General features: G+C 45.4%; 1 protein-coding gene across 2 annotated transcripts in view; it reads right to left on the reverse strand.

Annotated features, from left to right (window-relative positions):
- The window catches only part of Dhc64C (dynein heavy chain, cytoplasmic), a 111,745-nt gene that overhangs the window by 82,169 nt on the left and 15,814 nt on the right, over positions 1-13,762 (reverse strand). The window contains exons 8-18 of one of the 2 annotated variants that reach the window (XM_075698994.1): positions 11,623-11,714; positions 11,149-11,452; positions 10,049-10,330; positions 8,763-8,897; positions 7,827-7,841; positions 7,609-7,680; positions 7,307-7,390; positions 4,556-4,735; positions 3,286-3,606; positions 1,510-1,745; positions 406-478 (exon numbers count right to left, since the gene is read on the reverse strand). In XM_075698994.1, coding sequence (XP_075555109.1) covers positions 406-478; positions 1,510-1,745; positions 3,286-3,606; positions 4,556-4,735; positions 7,307-7,390; positions 7,609-7,680; positions 7,827-7,841; positions 8,763-8,897; positions 10,049-10,330; positions 11,149-11,452; positions 11,623-11,714 — 1,794 coding nt within the window. The remainder of the gene's footprint in view (positions 1-405; positions 479-1,509; positions 1,746-3,285; positions 3,607-4,555; positions 4,736-7,306; positions 7,391-7,608; positions 7,681-7,826; positions 7,842-8,762; positions 8,898-10,048; positions 10,331-11,148; positions 11,453-11,622; positions 11,715-13,762) is intronic. The other variant, XM_075698995.1, reaches the window with a different exon arrangement.

Consider the following 13,762-nt stretch of genomic DNA (forward strand, 5'->3'; position numbering starts at 1 on the left):
CACCCAAAATGGGCACGAACGTTTGCTTCAAGCACAGTGTTGCTAGGTTAAATTTGATTTCTAAGTGAAATGTCACTGCTATTTATTAACTGGCCAGTCAGTCACAATCTGCCACGTTGTATGAATTGATTCTGGGCATTTGGAAATATCAGTCTTGTTTCCAAGTTGTCTTCTGCATATCAGGCCCCTGCTCCCTACCAGACTTGCGATTTCGTATCTGCTTTCACCCAATCCAACTTTACTCAGCCTAATGTTTTCTTTTAGTATCCTTGTAAACTAAAAAGCGCTCAAATCAGAAAAAGAAGGAAAGTTATGCATTATCAGAACATTTGTCCTGTTAAACATATTACAATACCAAGAAGGCTACAATTCAGATGGACGGACGACAGACAGAGGGACACAGACCTTGGCATAGTCAATGATGATGGGTCCGAACTTCTTGCGCACATCACTTGTATCGAAGGTGGTGCGTGATTTCCTACAACGTGGGAGGAAACAAAGACTCAAATGTTTCTGATCAATCTTATCAGAAATGCGTGTAAGTGCAAGAGAGAACTCATGAAGAGCAGCGTTTCGCAATGACAGATGTCTCCGGAAGACCTCGCACACATGTGGAAGTCGCAGCAGAGCCTGAAGAACGGCTGACAGCTTTTATTACAGCTAACAAAGGATAGCTAACGGAACTGATTGCCAGCATGAAGTGGACATTTTTTTTTTGACAGGTATTTGCTGCCTACGAAAAAGGGCTTAATTAAATATGTCATTGCAGTGTGAATAGGACTCTTGAAAGGTTCACTGTCCAGAAATGTAACCCAATAACGCATGTCGCAGTACAGGGGAGAAGAAGACTAGCATGATTTCCAAGGTGAACCATCTCACTAGGAAAAATGCAGTGCGCTATAGTTGAACCTCAAAACAACGAACACAGATGTAATGAAATATCAGATGCTATAACAAAGTAAATCTAAAATGTTCATCACTGACATCACCATTTAAAAAATATATGCTTATAACGAACAGTGGATATAATGAAGACACCTGCTGTGTTGGCTGCAACTGTTATACCGAGACTTGTCCGTACAGGTATTATTAAAAATTGGATTATCGCCTATAATGCAAAGCAGTGATACGATAGCTGCTGCAATATTATACGCAGTGTGTCTTGCCCTTTTTCATTTCGTATCGCAGAAGTACAGGTATTATTAAAAATTGCATTATCGCCTATAATGAAAAGCAGTGATACGATAGCTGCTGCAATATTATAAGCAGTGTGTCTTGCCCTTTTTCATTTCGTATCGCACGAAGTTAACATTCGGAGGAGTGCGCAAGAAATCTGCTTTCAAGAAAAAAAAAAAAGAAAAGAGGCTTTCTCCACTGCTGACTTTAGTCTACGTCGCCTTCATTTGTCGAGCTGGTGTACCCGTAGGTTGTGGAGAAGCACGGCGTATTCTTGGTTCCCTTAGCTACCCTACCTGCCCCGACCACGCGTGGGTGCATGATCCTGCTCACTTGATCTCGACGAGGGTCCTCATCCACAGCCCGATGTCGTCGCCCAGGCGGGCGTACAGCATGTCCTGCTGCAGGTCCCACAGGGCCTGGTAGCGAAGCCACTCGCTCACGTAGACGTCCACCTGCTTGACGATGGCCTCGATGCAGCCGTAGCATTTCTCCAGCACGTTGGTGCCATCCATCATTGTGCGCAGCAGGCCTCGATAAGTCTGGGTTGCCGGACGCTCCAGGCCAACCTTAGCGAGAGAGAGAGAGAGAGAGAGAAAGAAGGGTGGCCGCAGAGGCAGGATTAGAGAGGGACAAATCAAACAGCGTCCTGCATGCACTAAGTTTACATCACAAGAATAGAAGACAGAAGACAGTGATGGCAATAACTTCGGCGTATACTAAAGTAATGCAATAACTCAAGCAGTGACAGCAATGCTTCTGTATGAACAGCGCTCGTAAATTGGGTACTTGCCTGTAAGATTGCTCATAATAGCGATGGTTTTTTAAATTAAATCCAAACTTATGTAAAGATATCTCCAAGAGGGAGTAGTGGTCACATTTTTTTTGGTCGCTCGGGGAGCCCTAAAATGCCATTCACGGAAACCCTACAAGACAAACCTGGCGGTCCGGGCATCTCCAGTTCAACATACCATGCACGGAGCCGCTCAGCGAAAAAACGAGTGCCACCCATGCTTTATGGAATGCGCATATCGGAGAGGGAGACCTTTTACATTTTTGAAGCATTGTGAGATCCTCTGTTCATTAACGAACAGCTTTAGGTAGTACGCTTCACTGCACGACTTTGTTCTTCCCGTTATAAATGTTTCACCGCATTACAGGGCTGTGTTGAGGTGAAGCTTACTAAAGAAAATTCGCCATTAGGCTTATGCAGCAAAAAGATCCTTGCTAGAGGAGCCATACGTATTTTTAGGCACACACCAAGCTAATTTTTCCCTGGCATATAGTGGCCCTCCAGATTCAACGCCTTGTTTTACAACATTTGCCAAAACAGTGCTGTTTTGTTGCCATGAATATTTCTGGTTACAACAACCGTGATTGTGGTGGCATTAGGAGAAGCACACTTGCAGGCGTGCAGTGTTCAATATTTTGATTGCCGCGGCGAATGGGTGTTTGATATACGCATAGCACAGTGCTATACTTTTGCATGGGGTTTCCGAGGAAGTGTTACAACTGTTCGGTATAAAGAACGAATGAACATATCCGAGTTTAATGTATCGAGGATCTACTGTAAATACGTGGAAGTGCGAGGTGTTATCATTCAGCAGCTGGTTTATAAGCATAGTGTAGTCCTAAGTGTATGTTTTGGAGTCTGAGTCAAAGGACCACAAGAATGGTAACGTACTCATTTTTTTTTTGTCGTGTCTTTGTTCCTTCCTAGTGTGCCCTCACTGTTGGCGCTTCATCTACTGAAAGCTATGCACCAACTAACCCCACAACGTGTTTTACTAACGTACTGATGTTTTCAGCACAGCAAGAGAAAAACGCAGATAAAGGATGAAGGCTGTCTCCTTTTGGACGAGCACTTGCCCTGTCTCCCGTCTGTCAGTCTGTCTCTCGTGGTGCACACATGAACGCCCCAGCCAAACAGAAAGCTCTTCAAATAAGTAGAAGAATTCAGAAAAAAAAGAAAGTGCACAGACAGTTCTGTACAATCAATTTTATGGTCAGATCAGTGCCACATGCATGCAAGACGAAAGCACGCACAAACTAATACGAAATACGTAATACGAAAGGAGAAAAAGGAAAGGCACAACACCACTTGCTCACCTGGTACCGGGTGCTCTGGATGCGAGTCTGGGAGAGCACAATGTTCTGCCAAGCAAAGAGCTGCTGGAGCAGGCTGAAGCGAGACTCCTCCAGGCTGGGGCTCAGGTACATCACCTGGTTGGTGATCCGCACCTCATGCACAAGCGTGTGCACCTGGGGCTCCCCTCCCAGTGGGTGGTGCACCGCGACGCCCCCTTCCTTGTCGCCTGGCGTCGTGGCGTCCACATCCGTCTCGGCCGACCCGCCCTCCTTCTTGCCCTCCAGGGCCAGCGTCCAGGCCTGGATGCCGGCTTCCAATCGGCCGGCCAGCTTAGCCTCCACCTGTGCTCAGAGACAAGCATCAGGTTTTACTGCTCCTATGTGAAGAGCGGAGCTTTCTCTGTGGAGCCCGGAGGGTTTTGAAGTTGTGCTCAGTTAATGCGGACTTTTCTGCGTCAATGGAGTTACTGCGAAGGTCACTTTTAAAGCAAAGCTTTGTTCATGCTGTCCAATGAGTTTAGATGCTGTAGTTGTCAGTGGCAGTTGGAATGAGGAGATGAGGTTCACAAAACTACACACAATTCCATTATGTGATTGGCCATTGCTGCAGACATCGCCTTTGATTGAAGCAGCACACGCAAGGCAAGAAATATGCAAGCTCTGGCCATACACGAAACTCACTTGCACAAAAAAACTTACATGAATGTGAGACCCACATTTCCAATCTGCTGCATGACCCTACTGGTGCCATAAAGGGTGCTCAGAATATGGCAAAAAATTTTAAGAACTAGACGGTTGATTTGGACATGCAAACTTCAGCATGGGTTTTCCTGTTCAATCTACCTAGAATGTCAGCTGTCATATTTACTACAGCTAAAATGAACAGAACTGTGAAGTACCTAGAGGTGTCCAAAAACTATGTGCTTATCTTGTATCTCCAACAGAAGTCAACTATGGTGAAGCAAACTTTATTAGTGTACATTAAACACAACTAGAGATTTCTTCAACACTTAAAATCAATATAGACCTCATTATTGTAAATAACTGCATCACCAGTTAGGTACTTTTATTGAAATATTTTTCCTCTTCAATTGTTTGAACTCGGTTGGTTATTTGTTTTTCTGTCACAGAACCAGCATGTGGTCCATAGGGCCAACATTTAATGGAGACCAATTCTCTCGCTGTGATAATGTCACAGCACAATGTTGCAATTAACACGGTCAAGCCACCCAACCTTGGAGATGCTATCGATAACCATCAGCACGGAGCAGGTTACTGGGTCAGCACTCACCTGCTCGTCGAGCTTGCTGACCCAGTGGTGCAGGTTGGAGTACTGGTGCAGGCTCAGGTCATCCACAGCCTTCTGGATCTTGTTGAGGATCTCGGCAAACGTGGAGGCGCTGTAGGGGCAGGTCTCAAGCGAGCGAACGTCAATGTCAATCTGTTCCTCAATGGCCATAAGATCGTCCACCTGCAAGCGCCCCATCCAACATTGTGCAAAACAAGCAAGAAAAAAGAAATAGTAACATATAAAAAAAAGAACATTGGATTTCAACCCCCTAAAGGAACACCCACAGTAGCTATGCACACATCAATCAGTTGATGACAACCCTGCAGAAGAACCAGCTGAATCGCAGAGCAAAGGAGAAGGTGACGAGAAGCACAAAGAACTGTCAGCTCTCACTTTTTTAAGAACCTTTGATGCCAGCATTAACCGTATAACCAGCAGTAGCTGTTCTCTCGATTGGATTCTGTAACAACTTGTTCTTATAACTTGCTGTACTACTTGTAGTCGTGGCTTACTGCTCCGACTGCCTTGTTGGTATGGTAGCCTCATGCATAGCTCTAAGCCCAGGTGGGAAAACACCTGTCAGGCTACTTTCACGCTTGGGAAGTGGCAAGCGGGCAGAAAGGCCAAAGCGGGCGGAAAATACTTTCCCACGCATGTCCAAGACGTTCACATTTGTTTCGCCACTGCAGCGGGAACCACTGCCGCTTTTGCTCACATCCATCTAGTCTGCAAACGTTGCTCCGCGTGGTGGCGCTGTTCATCGCGTTCATAGCGCTATTTGAAGCGGTGTGTTCATTCATTGACCGATCGGTTATCAAAAGCTATCATTTCACGCAACTGCGTCAGTCATCTAACTTTCATCTACCATGGAAGAGGAAGAAGACATAGTTTTGATACTTTCAGCCGATTGTTTTTCCTAAATATGGACAATGGAAGATGTTAAATTGTACGGCTGGATGTTTAAGTGCTAGTGCAGCTTTCAGCGAAGCGAAACAGCTTTCCGATTCGCTGTACCGAAAAAATATCAGTCCAAGACCAATCAGGCTCGCCTCCTTGTTTTCCGCCCGTTTCGCTGCCTAGGTGGGCAGATTTTGTCAAGTTTTGCTGCTTCCACCTGCACTGAGACCAAGTGTGAACATAGCCTTACTGATGAGAGATTTTGCTTTAACTTTTTTTTTAAGTTGCTACAAACAATTTGTGCATGTTGTTGGTGTTTCCTCATATCACTGCAGTATCGCACTGTTCACAAGACTGATACCCACGTTCACTTCTGTTACAATTAGTTTTGGGTTTCACTACCTTGAAGTCCCCCGTCGTCACCCCCTAGAGATCACTCTTACTGCAATGGAACTGCCTTTATAAGGCTAAGGTAGTGCCAAGCTTTGCGATAACAGCCATACATATTAAGTTCAAAAGAGCGCCTGTATCTAGTAGTTTACCGCCACTATTGATGCATTAGAATTGTTCCAATTGTTGTGTGTATACTGAGACAACGTCAATATAGATGCTCAAACCAACCACAGGAATTTGGTGGTACAGCCTACAGATGGAATGTGCACACCTTAAGAACTGAACAAATGCATAATGGCAGTCTCTAAAAATATGAGAGCAGGAGCAACCAATGCGCAAAAATGACGTCCGCGACAGAACAGTGCTTGCTTTTAGTCAACCAAATCAAGATTGCTAATGCTAGAAAAAGTGTGCTAATTCGTACATGTTTTCCCCTGAAACTGCATGCAACAACTTCTAGGGTGTTTTGCAGAGACAATGCCTAGCAATTAGCGGCACAAGGAACATTTGTATTACGTAGCGCAATTACCCAAATTATTGTGCACTTTTTGACCGAGAGAATGGGTCCGAAAATAGCCTGCACATTACAATTGGATACGAAACCAAAACCGCGTTCACGGCACTGGCAAGAGCCTACCGTCAGAGCTGTCAGACATGAGGTCATCGCCATCACAACACGGCAACAGAGCACGTTATTGCGAAGGTTGCCGTTGGTTCATTCTGTACTCGACTATGATCCAGAGCGGTATTCCTGGCCAACAACTTTTGGAGGTACTATCACTATCGCGAGATTTCATGCGAATTGGCACTAACTGCTTCAGCGTAATCGGCTGCCAGCATATCTGCGCCAAGCTCGCTATTTTCGCTACATGCGAACGCTGTTGGTTACACACTTCGACAAGTCCGGTGCGCAGTCTCCTGAATGTGACTGCAATATCTCCAGTGATCGCTCTAGAATACCACCCCTGTGTGCTTGATATCTGTGGCCAATTAAGTGCAAATGGCGACGGTGATGCGCCGCTTTCATAACAAAAGCTCATTAAAAAAAGAAATCTCCTCTGCGAAGCTAATTTCTGCACGTCTCATTTTTTTTTATAGCGAACGTGGGGGACATGCTGTATTTTTCTTTTATGAATCGGCGGCATGCTACATTCAGGTGCACTTTTATATTCTTACTTTACCTAAACCTGTGAAAACTGGGTGCGTGTTAGATTCAGGGGAATGTTGGAATCGGGTAAATATAATATCTACATTCATCACTGCTGTCCCCTCTGCTTCCTGTTACACCACAGCGCAGTTTCGCGGCACTGCAAATAGACTTCAGCAAAATTTGCACCGAACTCCCACCCTCACTCTATTTACACTTGAATAGATGGTACAGGCGGCATGTGTGAGAAAAGTTATTTAGCAACTAAAGCATTCCTCTAACTAGACAGCGTAACAGCATGCAGTCATGCATACCTTCTCCTGGAAGTTGAAGACTGTCTCTGCAAGCTTTTGAACATATGGATCCAGTTTGTAGGATTCCCAGACCAGTCCAATGCCCTGTAACAGACAGGGAAGATTCAAAACAATGCAGCTTGGTCAGAGCAAGCACACTGAGAAATAGGGTCATGAATTCACCTCCCTCTACTATCTTATTCAAGTTTTCTCTTCCGGATTATCATCAATTCATGCGCAATCTCTAACCAACACTGTTTGTCTTCCTGCTCCCTTCCACAATCATCAATTGCGGTCACTGAACTTTGCACCAGGTCGCTCACCTCGGCGATGAGGTTCTGCACTTCCCGCTTCTGGCCAGCGATGAGCAGGGTGATGGAGGGCCGTTCCTCCACCTGGGGGTTTTCACAGGGAAACGTCAAAAGTTGCCTTAGCTCACAAGGTAGGGTCGGCACACTGTGATAATACTAAAACGCTACAGGAGGCATGAAAAGAACCTACGTGCAAGCTGGAAGACAGCAACAAGAGGGCATTTACTTACTAGAGAAATTCCTATCTAATGAGAGAAAGGAAAGGAGGCAGCAGAGAATAAGCAGCAGCAGCAACTGCAATGCGTCACAAAGGCCCAACGCAGCTTAGTTCAAAATCAAATCAAATCGTGTAGCTTTGTGTCGCATAGAAACACAAATGTTATGAGAGACTCCAAAGCACGGGTGTTTTTTGGATTACGCCCCCATCAGAATGTGGCTACCACGACTGGGAATTGTACCCGAGACCTCATGCTGAGTCATGCAGCTCAGTTAGTGTCTAGTAAAATTTCACCATCACCAGAAAACAACATGGCCTGAGAGCTCAACACTTAGTAAAAAAAAAAAAAAATAGCATAATGCGGAGAACATCACTGCCTATTAAGCAAGCAAAGGTGTAAGGTAAGCAAATGCACAAACCAGGAGCGAGCTTTGCTGAAAAACGTTAAGCAGAAGGTAGCACTGCCTCTTGACTCGAGAGGCTCTTATTAACAGACCTTATTGTGTACCAATAACAGTCCTCAGGCTAACTCAGCTAAAACTTTGTAACCAGTTGCTTCCAGTGTCAATTTATGGTGCTGGCTTGAAACTCAAGCAGTTGCCTATCGACGAGAAGTGCCACTGGGTCACAGTGTCAGCTGCCCTCAATTGGCACCACTGCCCAGCACACAGGAAAGCCAAGGTTTGAGTCGAGGCACACTTGCGAACGCGAGGGCAAGTTCAAGTTCTGCAATTTCATTTTGCTTTACCATTGAACGTCCCGTTGCACTGGTCAGGGTATTCAAGTCCTCATTTATGCTATTGCGATGAGGTCGGTTTACACGTAAATGTGTGTCATTCAGATTCTCCTGCTCGGCTGACCAGAGCTACCGAAATAAGCATGCAACATCACAAAGACTGAACAGAAAGCTCACTAAAGCAATACATGCACAAAGGCACAAGTAACGCACCTTCTCGCAGGTGCGCTCGTAGGTACGCACGCTCTCAATGAGCGAGATGGCAAATGGGTAGAGCTGGTTCGCCTGGTGAGCCTTGTTGACAATGGCGAGAGGGACACGGAATCCCATCCACTTGAGGTTGCGAACCTGCAGGGGGGAGGGGGAGGGAGGGAAAGACAAAAGAAATTATTTACGGGGGTTGTCAACTTGGCCTGCGCGGGAACAAAGGAGGTATGGCGTACGTCGCACTATGCAGGTCTTGCATTGGAAGCTCAACGGTGCAAGTGCGATTTTTTTTTTCCGACGTTCTGAACGAATCCAGCCTTTTTAAGACGGGTCGTTTCCGGCAGACAGTACTCCTTTCTGGCTTCATCCAATTCGTCATCTGTCCACAGCCACCCACGGCAGAAATCATACCAATACTTAACGTTTTCCGTCACATAATGCATGTCGCTGTCTTAGGTATAACAAATGCTAGAACTTGCTTCCCTGTGCTCAATATTACATGTTATCATACTTAGCACCGTACACTTGTTACACAGTTAAACTTCAATATAACAAAGTCAATAATATCGGTATTACTTCGTTATATCAGGAATTTCGTTATATCAAGGTATAACAACATAGCTTCAATTATACTTTGTGTATACATTTGTATTGAGGGCATTACAGAAGGGAGTTATGTTATCTGTTTTTAAATTAATGTGTACAACATTGTTCATTGAACTTTTTACTTTGTTTTTGTACACTTAATAATGAATGCAACCAGCTGCCTTGACACCTGAACGTGGCCCAATAGTGACAGCAATAACAATGACCAGAACGACAATGATGACAAAAGTGTGGTGACTGCACACACTATGCATCTCAAACGACGGTGGCACAATGATAGGATAACAATGATGAGAACAACAATAATGACAAATTACAATAATAAGGATGACAGCATAAGCGCAAGAGCCATGACAACTCCTACAATGTCAACAAGTGTGGCACCTCCAAGACTCTCTAAGCTTAGGTCATGCATTCCATCACCAACAACAAAATTTTTCAGTATTCTGAACCCCCCCTTCTCCTTCTGAATAAAAAGGATTTCTTTTTCTAAAGGAGTCCCAGCGCTCCTTTGCAAAAAAGAGACAAATGACTACCACTGCACTTTCTACAATGCGGGCAGGCTGGCCAGGCCCTTTCCTAGGCTTTGTTTTCTCCATGGCGGACAAACACACACACGCTCACAGACGAAGACCGGCAGACAGAGATGGAAAACATTTCACATATATAAAGGTCCCGCCACTCACCTCCTTTGCCAGGGTGATGATCTCGGGGAGGAAGTTGACCTTGAGGCGCAGAAGGTTGCCCGCGCGGGAGCGCTGGTTGTCTATGGCAAAGATGCGACCCGTGACGCCCAGCTGACGCTGCTGCACCAGCCGGGACCACTCGTCAAATATGGGCTGCGTCGAGAGCTTGGCGCGGAAGCTGTCCGCGTCGCTCTTAAGCTTCTGTCCCTCAACGTGGTTCTCCCAGCCCTTGCCCAGCACGTCCTCCACACGTTTCATGTACACTGACAGCTGGCGATCAATCTGCAGAATCATTGCACCGGGCAAAGTCGACACTTTAAGCATACGAGCATGACAGTGATAGTTTAGACATCAGCACAATTCTGACTCAAACACCATTTGAAGCGTGCTTAGGAACTGGTGTGCTAAAACACGGCACTAGACAGCCATGTAATGACACACGAAGCACTTTAATTAATTTCTACCCATTCACAAGTTGGTAAAGCCACAGTAACACCACCTGCAGCTGTTTCCTGCAAACCATATTTTTGCATGCACCACAAATGGCAGAGTGGGGTTGTGCATTAAATAAATTCAGCCTTCAAATGGAGCTTCACAGCAGTGCACTCTACATTACAGGAACGCGGCGCTATGCTTCAACAGTGTACAGAACTGAAAGTGGTGATAGCTAAGCCTACAAAAGGAACTTACTTCCAGAGCTCTGCTTTGAGAAGAGCTCCCAGCAACTGTGCAGGAATGGTTTTATGAGGACTTGAATGTTCCACACAATATTCATCAGAGTGAATTGCTACTTCCTGTCACATGCATAAATCCATAGGCAGGCTTTCCCACACAGCCAGCTTGCACTAACAAAGGTGGCCGAGCATCTGCTAGGGGCTTTGTTGAAGCTGAGAGCCAAGTTTCGAAAGCTTCGACTAGGTGAGGCACTGAGAGCAGTGGGGTTGGGTTAGGTCGCGTGTGAAAAGAGCGCTTGCAGGCTTTGCACATATCTATTGGGTTGCAGCCATGTGAAAGTTATGCGCATGAAAGTATGTTGAGCTAGTATAGTAATCGCACATTTGCAACACCGGCTTAAAATTCTGAGCGGCTCCCCAGCCCACCTGTTTGGCCCAGATGATGGATCCGGCGACGGGGGGCAGGTCCCGTTCCTTGCTCATGAGGCACGCCTTGCTCTGGGTGTACTGCACCTTGAACTTTTCGTGTAGGGCCTCAATGTCGTCCTTGACGCGCTGCATGAGCTGCGTCTGGTACTCGCGGATGGCACCCCGAATGTGTGGCCGCACAAACAGCGCGTTGAAGCGCGAGAAGATGCGGAACATCTCGTTGGCATTCTTGGCCGTGCCCAGCTGATCCCGCAGGCGGCCGGTGATTCGGGCTTCCACCCGGTCGATGCGCTCCTCGTACCTGGGTGTGGGTATGCGAACAGTAAGCGTAAGCCGTCATACATTTGCCATTTGAAGTTAAGGATGCAAAACAATTGCAAAAACAAACAAACATAACAAAGTAAGAAGAAAGAGCCTTAGCGGGGAGGTGAGATGCCGCAAAAAGAAAGCTATAATCATCAAAACCATCACCTCTTGACGGCTGCATCCCAGGCTTCTGTTCCTTCCTTGGAAATGTCCAGGCCATCAACTTCCTTGACGTTCTCATATGCCAAGTTCACCTCCTGGGCGGAGAAACATTTTCAATGTATTTGTGCCCGCACGACAAGAACATTTCCACCGAAGCAGGTACTACTGCCGTTTTTACTCTAGCCCACACTTTGCTTTTGGAAAAACACAATCGACAGTGAATTGCTCATTAAATGAAATTATGGGGTTTTACGTGCCAAAACCACAATCTGGTAATGAGGCACACCGTAGTCCAGAAATTTGGACCACCTGGGGGTTGTCTAATGGGCACATAAATTTAAGTGCCCCCGGGTGTTTTCGCATTTCGCCCCCATCGAAATGCGGCCGCCGTGGCCGGGATTCGATCCCGCAACCTTGTGATTAGCAGCCCAACACCATAGCCACTAAGCAACCACGGCGGGTACATAACTGCACGTGAGATGGACTACTGGAACAATGCTCCACTAGCCGTGGTGTAACCTCATGGGCACGAATGTTCGCTACCCGTGAAATGTTCTCTGCATGCTTGAGTTGCACTCGCATGCCATGAGCACTGCGCCACTGTGCACAACCGATCTATCGAATACAGGCATGGCACTGACATAGGTACTGCCATATGCTCCCCACAAATAGCCGGTTGACAGGAACAGAGCATCTCACTTATAACAGATTACTACTTGTTGCTGTGCTAGCTGGTTCATACTACTCGGGGTGGAAGAGACTCAACAAGCAAGGAAACAACCGGACGGGAAAGAACATCTCAATTATGTAACGTTTTGTTCTGCTAGTGCCCCAAATAGTTATCACTCTCGACGTAGTGACGATCGTCCATGGAACAATCACCGCAGTAGATGGGTGGACCTGAACATGTGACCAGCGCGTGGCTTAGAAAGCTAAATAACGGCAGATTTCGAATGAGTGTATGTTGGGTACTTTTCAATGTAGTGGTTTTGCCATTGCCAGCACACGCGCAGACCTTACAGGGCAGACGAGGTGTTGCAGTCACCAACGACATGGCGACACTAGTTTTCAAAAACACGTGCTGCACACTTCAAAGCAAAGAGCTATTGCCATTTGGTGCAATCAAACCTCAATATAACAAATGCAGATATAATCAAACCTCATTTTAGTGAAGTCACATCCCACACAAGAAGGTCTTCGTTATTTTTGCTATTTCTTATTAAGCATACACAATATTTAGCAGATTCTAATGCGCCCCCAAATCTCATGCACGCCCAATTTTCACGGGTTCCAAGTAAGAAAATAGGTGTGTACCTGAATGTAACGCGCCCCTGATTTATCAAAGAAAAATAAAGCACGAACCCCAATTCCACAATGAGGAAAAGCAAGACGTGCAGAATTTATTTTCACTGAAGAAAAAAAAAAACTTACTTTTAAAATGAGCTTTCATAACAAAAGTGGCACGTCATTGCTCTTTGAGCTTCAGTGGCCACAGATATCAAGCACAAAATAAACCCACAATAACCTTCACAAGAACATGCTCTGTCACCATCTTGTAATGGCAATGACGCTGCATCTGACAGCTGTTGCAAACAGCGTGAATATAGCTCTGGTTTCGCATCCGATTAGCACATGAGTGATTTGTGGACCCATTTTCTTAAACAAGAAAAAAATTTACATTCTAGGGTTTTACGTGCCAAAACCACAATATGAGTATAAGGCACACAAAGAAACATAAGCTGCGTGTTAGAATCAGGTAAATATGGTATTCTTTACATGCCGATATTGGCAAGAAACACTTTATATTTACTTCGTTATACGTATCCAATAATTTGTTTTATCCATCTGGTTTATTACAGGATCAATTGCGTAAGAAATTATCGGATGTGACAAAGTAAATCTACAATGTGGTTGGCCATGCTTCATTTCAATGAACATTCTACTGCCATAACAAAACCAAAAGGCAAGATCTGAGAAAATACAGTCAAATTATGTTACAGTATTTCGACCCTGATGGGACTGACGAAATTGATCAAATTATCCACGAGGTCAAGTTATATAAGATGCAGAAAAAACACCAAAAAAGACTAATACACATAGCTAGTTCACTTGGCAGTGTCTGATTTTAACACTCCCCCGAATA

Source organism: Dermacentor variabilis, chromosome 7, assembly GCF_050947875.1.
Source record: "Dermacentor variabilis isolate Ectoservices chromosome 7, ASM5094787v1, whole genome shotgun sequence".
NCBI classification, from domain to species: Eukaryota; Metazoa; Arthropoda; class Arachnida; order Ixodida; family Ixodidae; genus Dermacentor; species Dermacentor variabilis.